Raw genomic sequence first — 8,893 nt, forward strand, 5'->3', positions numbered from 1 at the left:
CTTACGTGTATATCTACACGTAGTAAGTTTTCCTGTAAGATTCTGATCTGAATCTAGATTTTGACCAAATTCTTGTAAAGTAATGTATATCATGTATGAACAATGTATAAAAAAACGTCATTAAGTTATCAGTTAAATGTAAGAGTGAACAGTCCAAATCACAATTAACATCTCGTAAATCGCGTCATTGGCGCGTCACTGACGCGCTACCCAGCGCAACTCGCGGGTACGTTGCACGTCACTGACGCAAAGCAGGAAGAATATCAATTGTGATTTGTACAGTGAGAATTGTAACGGGATTGCTCGATCTGTAGGTAAGATAATACAGTGAGGTACTCGAAATATATCTGTTTTTGCGATATATAGGCATGACGTACAGGGATGACAGCATAAATTCTTATCAGAGGTAATGCTTGCTAAATTTTGCAATGAAGCAACAATTTCAATCCCAATCTTGTTTATAAACTGCATTCCTCATATTTCATTACAACTTTAGTGAACACCTATATGTAGGCCGCTATATATCAGGCAGTGATATTGAAAACCTCGATCGGTTTATATTGCTGAATTTCTGCACAAAAAGCAACATTATTCCAACCGATCAAAGACTCGGCTGCGAAAGGAAAAATTGTGCCGTCCATTACGCGAACGTGGCGAAAGATTTGCACATAACACGTCAACACGTTTGCTCTATCTGTCATCACGAGGGCGTTTGAAATCTGTGGTGTTTGCCGCTGGGTTTTTCGCAATGAAACAACTTTTAAAATCAATACCAACAAAGATGGACGTTTTCCAACGTGATTTCTAAACAACCAACCGTCAGCAGATCTGTATTCATCATGCATTAATGTCTTTTCAACTATGTATGATCTTTTGTCAATGTCGCGACCGTGTCACATCGACCTTGATATTGACGCCAGTGATATGTGGAAATGGTAGGCAGTTAGACAGAAAAGACCTACATATGTCATGAACAGCGACAACCAGCCGAATGAAGACATCTTTTATCAACAATGTGTGGCAATTGTGTAAGGAAACTGGACCAGCCAAAGTACTGGGGCTGGATCATAGTCTTGGCAAATTTTGTCTGTTTATTCCTGATAGTCGGAACGGTGCGTTCAATGGGGATCTTCTATGACGAGTGGCTGGAATATTTTCACGATGCAAGCTCGGTCACCTCATCCGTTGGGACTATGATAGGGGCAATGACCTGCCTTGCTGGTAAGCGCGACAATTATATACTGGGTATTGATCCTTCAGTGTATTTGTTCATCTCCTGTTCTATCTATTAGGGAACTTTAAAACAATTTCTAAATACATGTAGGTAAATTAAAATTTTGAATGAATCAGTTTTTTTCTCCTAAGAAGGCTTGAATAAAATCAAATGGCCCCAAAAAAAGAATATTCGAATAAATAAACAATGTTCAAAACATTTGACAAAAAAATTATTTTGAAAAAAGAAAGGAAATCACTTGAGTATGTAGCGTGTATCTAGAAACCTGGAGCGGTTTTTATGGAGCGGTTTGCCTCACCACTAGCGTTATGGAGCGTGTTTCAAACAAACTTTTCATCGTGTATCATAATTATAAATGAATGATAAAATTAGCATTGTATTTTGAAGACAGTGACCACCAGCTGGTCATCTTAGCAAAGTTTGTGGATAAAAACAGACTTTACCCAAAATATTTCCAATGATGACGTCATTTCGTGCAGCCAATCATAAGTAAGCATGGCTTTTACTAGCAGCAAGTGTTCAGTTCTGATTTACACCATACCAGGGCCCGGTTGTTCAAAACACGTTTGTCACTAACGCTGGCGTTATCTTAATTTGGCGTTAAGTCTCAGGGCTTAACTGATCGAAGGAGTTAACGCTATGTTAAGTTGACGCAATCTGTTTTGCACAACCAGGCTCTATCATTCAAAACAAGAATTGTCTCTACATACTTATGCTTAACTTGGCGCTAAGTCTAATGGCCATAACTGAATGAGATATCGTCAAGTTCTTATTTATAGCACCAGCATTTAATTGGCGACAAAACTTGGTTTGAACAGCTCAGGCCCTGATATTTATATCAATCGTTATTGAACTCATATTAGGACCTTTCCAGTTATCAGCGACATCAATTGGCCAGTGATGGCACGTTTCGTAACTACTGGAGCTATTGCTATGGGGTTGCTATATCTCCTTACCTAAGGGCTTGATCATTGGTTAATATTTATCATGTAACAGCCTGCCTGCGAGGGGGATGAGCACAATGGACCAGGCCATTTCATTTTTTACCATGAAAAAGTAGGAAAGCTTCACTCATGTCACTTTATGCACTAGTCCGGTATTGATAATGTCAATACCTAACAGGTATGACTTGATGAGGCAAGACCACAATTGATTTTTTAAGCCTTTTAGCAGTTAAATTGTCAATGTTTGACCGCGACGCATCAAATACTGCGTGCGGTTGTGAATCTGAAATTTAGATTATGTTATTCCGGACAGTCGGGCAAGTAAATGGTGAAAAATAAACTGGTGGTTGACCACAAAAATTTTTTGATAATCGACAAATTAGACAGACTTTGATATTTCCACTCTTTTCAGCCAACTGGCAAAAAAAACTCAAAACACGCCCCCTATTACCCAATTAGCAAAATTCCAAATTAATTTTTTCATCAAATAATTTCTTTATATCTGTAGACTTGCCACAGCAAATATTTTTTCAATACCTCTCCAAATATGTACTTGAGAGTTAAAAACATGCACTCGTCTAATTGATAGGCCTCGACCCTCCAACCTATGAATATTCATTAGTGGTCTTGTCTCTGATCAATTTAGAATGTTTTAAGATGTTGCTTTCATTGTAAGTTCGAAACGTTTTACTTTTTTTTGACAGGTCCGATAGCCAATACTTTGGCCACACGCTTTGGGACGAGGCCTGTTGTCATCTCCGGTGGTGTCATATCTTCCGTAGGTTTTTTCTCAACCGCGTTTGTCCCTGATATCTACGTGCTGTTTGTGACGTATGGATTCATGACCGGTAGGTAACTCTGCAACAGGCCGTTTGATGTCGATGTAGTGTGACCAAGATTACGCACGCGAATTTCTTTGGCAAGCGTTGTGTTCAGCTATTTAAACAATCGAAATTCAATCCTTCAACTTATCGCCCGAGAATATGTAAAAAGTAGGCTACAATAATAATACTGGGAGAGTGTATGATACGAGTCACCATATGACGTGACAAAAGACAGTAATGAATATATGACGTGAAGAACAAATGAAAAGGGGCTTTTTCTGGATTGCGCTTAGTGCAATCCGGTTACGATTATCCACATATCGCAGATTGCATCCTAGCTCGTGCGGAGACTTCATTTTAAAGCAAAAACATTCCTGAGTACACTTTCCATGATTTTAGAGAGGTTTGCACGTACTTTTCGTGACAACTTTCAAAGTATGTCATCGCATTTTTGATGGATCAGCGCATTTATATAGGGCACTAGTATGATAAAGCGCTTTACTTGTCGTGTGAAATTCCTTTGAAGTTAGTGAGGCCAACAACTTGTTCAGGAAACAATGTGTATACGGTAGCCTATAACAGGTCGCGCGTGCTATATTTCAGACTGGGCCCATTGTGTAACATGGACAATGGGTGATTTCAATGTTGGTTTTGGTTTTAGTGTTGGGTGTTAGTGTCAGTTTTATTCTTAATTTCTACCCCTAAAAACCTATGTCTTGATAAGACCAATTCGAGGTTTTAGTTTAACACCAACACCTGGTTTTATCTAAACACCTAAAACCTGGGCTGAAACTAAGAAGAGGTTTTATTCTGCAGGTAAAACTAACACCAAGATGGACAGAGATAAAACCTTAAACCAAACATGCATGCTGTTGTCGTTGTTACTGTTGTTTCCCTATTGTAACCGCTTCTGATCTTGCCTGACAAGAATTTTAGCAGACGCCTCAAATAAAAATTGTCAAAACATTGAAAACATTTGTCAGAAATACAAATTTGGTCGTCTTCTGTCACGTCCATCATCATTCCCATCAGCGTTCAAAATACCAGCAACTACTCCTTGAAATGGTACAAACAACATGATTTTTTTCCCTTCTTAACACCAACACCAACTTTGAAATCCACTCGGTGTTAATGCCAAAGGTGTTAGTTTTATTGGTAATACAAAATGCACTACAAAACTTCCAAATATAACACCGAGCTGGGATTAAGATCAGACCTTGGTGTTCCAATTGGTTTCAGTGTGAAACTAAAACCTAATTTGAAATAGGATAATGCTAAATCTGAGTGTCAAAACTAACACCAGAACTGATTTCATTTCTGGTGTTGTGGAGAGTTTTAGTTTTAGTCCCGGTGTTAGTTTTTGCCACTAAAACCATCCCTTAGCTTTAAGCTAAAACCGGACATAATGCTAAAACCAACAAACACCGACTTTGAAATATGATGAAACTTAAACCCACTTCATTTCAATACTGGTTTTATCAAGGGTTTTAGTGTTCCATTTAGTTTTAAAACTAAATCTAAAAACTGACTTTGAAATCACCCAATGTACCTCATATTCATAACGATCGGGTTCGTCTCCAGCCGTTGGATATGAACATACACCGAATCTATGTAACAGTTCGGGAATTTTAGCGCAATCATTCATCTAATGGAAAATACATTAGAATGTAAAGACGTTTTGTAGTTTCTACGCTCTATATTAGAGATTATTTTATTTTGTAATAACAAATTCTGAAGATTCCAGGTCACCGTGTGTCCGAGTTGGTGCAAATATTGCCCCAGTTACAGGGTATATCCCTTGGACCTGCATTAACGGAGGAGAAATAAAGAATAAACCGCTGGGGTTCTTGAAATGGGTATACATCGTGCAACGTTACATTTGCCGACAACCACATACCGGACGCGCAAATATTGCAACGCGTGCCGCCTAATACGCCTTTTGAGATTGTTGGAGCCCCGCTTTTCTTTACCCATTATAAACCCCGTCAAACAAATGCGATAAAAAAACCATCGTTTTATATATCGTCCAATCAATATCATTCATTGATTGTTTCGGTTTTAGAGCAGGAGATATCCAACCTAAAATGCATCAAAGTTCAGAAAAAGAATCCCTTGTTCGTCTTGACATCTTGCATGCAACTCGGTCATAGATCCCTGTCAAGCCGTTCCCAATACACCTTTCCAAAAATGGGGCGCTGAGTGTCCGAAATAGTGATGTCATAAGGGGAAACTAGGCCTTATGGTGGAGGGACAAAGGAGATAGTCATGGTTGACCAACACACTTGAATGCCTTTAATGACGGACAAGGGGGAAAAAGTTACTTCCAATGCAAGCCACCAATTTCGGGAAGCATGTATATGAATATCATTTCGGTATGCTCTTTTTTCTCTCGTAGGTTTCGGGTTTGCCCTGGCCTACATCCCGATGCTGACTGTCACGTTAGATTACTTCAAGGAGAGACCAAGTCTTGTCATTGGTTTAGCATCAACGGGAGTCGGCATTGGTGGAATGGTACTACCAATTATCCTCGAATACCTAACGGAGGCTTATAGTTGGCGAGGCACCGCTATCGTAATGAGTGCTGCAATGTTGAATATTTGTGTTTGTGGCGCGGTGGTCAGACCATTGCAGGAGGCTGAGGAGCACAGGCCAAACGCACCCATCAAGGCGCATGGGAATGCTGCCTCTGGTGTAGTTTGTTCAGACAACACGAACATGTCTGGCGGGGTCATCAACATGACTGTTCCTGAAACACCACCCCAAGGTTATCATGATAATACAGAAAGGGTGATCCTTTCACCTGATTGCAAGAGTTTAGAGGCAGCAAAAGGATCGCATGCCGAAATTATTAGCAAGTACAATCCTCGTAGTTCATCATGTGGTAAAGCAGATGACGTACAAGTCGGGGACCAGCCTGATTCCGAAGCCCCACATACTGCGATAGGTAAAAATAAGAACAAAACCCTAAAAAGATCCTTTAAACATCTATTTACAAATGTGTCATTCATTTTGATAAACATCGACATAATTTTTTTCAGCGCTGCGCTCTTTACTATATTTGCCCATTTGAAATCTGCAGTTATCGCTGTCGGCGGTGTCAGCGTCCACGAAGGGACGTACGCCCTCACCGTCTTGAATGCCGGAAGTCTTGTGGGGGCCCTCGTTACTGGATTTATGCTTTACAGGTTTCCTAAGATTGACGCCCTTTTTGTGATAATTGTTGAAACGACAGTTTGTGGGGCTTCAATGATACTCATACCTTTTGTATCATCGGCGTACAGCTACGTATTGGCTGTGTGTTTTGTGGCCGGCTTTACTCTCAATCCGTATGACTATCTCTTGCAGTTAGTTTATAAGGATATGGTAGGTATCGCAGATGTGACTCTTGCCTTTGGTATAACTTATGCCTCTTATGGAATTGGTGGTTTAGCCGGATCTGCCCTTGCCGGATTTGTGTACGATATGACCGGAGACTACGCCAATTCATTATACATTGCCGGAGCGTTTTACTTCGTTAGCAATATTCTGATCATACGACCTTGTATTTCGAATATTAGTAGGGGAAAATGTTTTGTAGCAAAACAGGCTCGAGCTACTCGCAGTGGTGATGTCATCGGTAAAGAAGACCTTGATGTGTTTAAGTCCAAAAGTAGACAATTTGATGCTCAAAACACCAACAGCAAAAAAGACATTGATGCGTCCAGCGCCAACAACGAACAAGACACTGATGCGTCTATTGCGAACAGCAAACATGATTTTGATGCGTCTAATTCCAACAGCAAACATGACTCTGATGCGTCTAATGCCAATAGCAAGCATAACTTTGATGTGACAAATGCCAAGAGCGAACTGTACTTGGAAACGGGATGTGAACATGACATCACGGGAGGTCGCGATAACCCCTCGTTTCTTGATATCAACGACGAGAGCACCGTCCCCCAGCACTCTTCTCCTTCTGCTGTCGAACAAATCACTATTGCTACACACTTTTAGCGAGGCTGCACGCTGTAGAAACCAAGTTGAAGCTTTAATATCCTTATCCCCTAAGGTAAATATTGTTCTCTGTGAGCAATCAAAACCACCACTAAAGCTTCTCTCTTTACATACTGTAAAGCCGCCAAAATTGATTCGGGCGTTTTGTTTTATAATTATATTAGTAGATTTGGTGAATAACCAAAATTCACGAGAAAAAAATTTAGAAAATTTTTTGGAATTGAAAAACAGAATGAAATTTTGTAATTGGGCAAATTGAAAATGTCAAATTTCGTATTCGCAGAAATAAAGAGGGGTGACTATTTTGCAGTTTGTAGTAACACAAAAATACAACACGTATTTAAACCGTAGTGTAATCAACGTCCGTGGCTGCTGCCTCTCAATATTCCCCAGATTGGAGGGCCCAGAATTACCTGGAAGGAAACCAAGGAAGGAAGGAAGGAAACCAAGAGAAAACGCTTCTTTAAGACAGGACATCTATATATGACTACTTAGCAGAAACGACGCGAAAACCATATTTCATACGAACAGGCCAGGCTCAACGTGGACACCTGAGATGGATATAATAGGAGTGGGAATGGTGCGTTCAATGTAATCCCTGCACCCTCTAGCTGGTCAGGGGTTCGACACTTTAATCAAAACACTTCAAAACTTCTAATGTGTACCGGGATAGACATTTTTCAACTTGTTTTCGTGGTACATACATTCATCAAAACTTCAACACCCGAGGTTGGTTGCGCTCACTGGTAAGACATCCGACTATTTTTTACCATTGACATGATGGGGAAACAGGTGTATGTCAGGAAATCTGAAGGATTAAATTCGAACTTAAAGAGCCAAACAATTAATGCATAACCATTAAATTTGGCCGCCAATGCATTATGTGAGTCCTCCTTTATCTAAACACTCAGACGACTGTACTTTCTGAATTGCGATGTAAGGATTTGTTAAATGTACATGTACTTTGTCTGTAGCACTGGTTCAACTCATGCAACATACTTTCGGATTCATATTTTGCAAATAGATTTGATTATGGTGTACAATTCAAGAAGTTTAATATAAAAACAGCTGTTTTACCAATGGTATTCACCATACATGTAGGTATTAGTCTGTATTATGCATATAAAGTACTGTAAATTATATACATGGAGTTCCGTACTTGAATTCATGAGCCCTTGTTTTTTATGCTTTATCATGTCGGACCCATTTTTGTTAAAGTTTCCCCTGCTTGAACATGGAGTGGGACAACCCAGATGCAACCATGCGTGACATGCAACGGGTCCAAGGAAAGGAGCTAATTAGTATTAACACCTAGGGCCACTCTGGGAGTTTGCATCACATCTCATTAACCCAATTCAACTGAAGAATTTGATCTTTAATGGCCTATGTTGGGAAGCCCTATTATTTTTCACTGGTTTTCTGGAAATCCAACCTTTTGAACAAGGTCGGAAAAAAGTCGGACATTATGGGAGAAATACCGAGACATCAGGAAAAAGTAAGAGAAACCGTCATAAAGGACATATAAAAAGCTTACAACTCGTGGAAAGAGGAAGGAAAACAAATCTCATGTCTTATACCAATTAGTCAATTCATTTTGATTAATGCACTTTTTATGTGAATAACATTATTTATTGTGTAGCCAAAATTAGATGTGGCATAAACCAACCGAAGCGATCAACTGCAAATGCACTCATTTCTAAAAAATTGGTGGTATAAATTAAGGGTTGACCAAATATTGGTACCGCTTGAACTTGAAATCTTCAAAGAGTGAGAAGTTCTTCAAATGGAAGGAATGCCCCGTGAAGGCTGTTCTCTGGCATACAAATAACAAAGGTTCAATCCTGGCCACCGCCGCCGACTTCGGGTATTATGTTAATTGCTAAATAAACACGCACCGA

General features: G+C 39.7%; 1 protein-coding gene across 1 annotated transcript; it reads left to right on the top strand.

Annotated features, from left to right (window-relative positions):
* The first annotated feature begins 921 nt into the window (after positions 1-921).
* Positions 922-8,159, top strand: LOC135494833 (monocarboxylate transporter 13-like). Its single transcript, XM_064783120.1, has 3 exons — positions 922-1,221; positions 2,883-3,026; positions 5,398-8,159. The coding sequence occupies exons 1-3, from the start codon at positions 1,014-1,016 to the stop codon at positions 6,993-6,995; spliced, it is 1,950 nt and encodes a 649-aa protein (XP_064639190.1). The 5' UTR covers positions 922-1,013; the 3' UTR covers positions 6,996-8,159.
* The last annotated feature ends 734 nt before the right edge of the window (positions 8,160-8,893 follow it).

Source organism: Lineus longissimus, chromosome 10, assembly GCF_910592395.1.
Source record: "Lineus longissimus chromosome 10, tnLinLong1.2, whole genome shotgun sequence".
NCBI classification, from domain to species: domain Eukaryota; kingdom Metazoa; phylum Nemertea; class Pilidiophora; order Heteronemertea; family Lineidae; genus Lineus; species Lineus longissimus.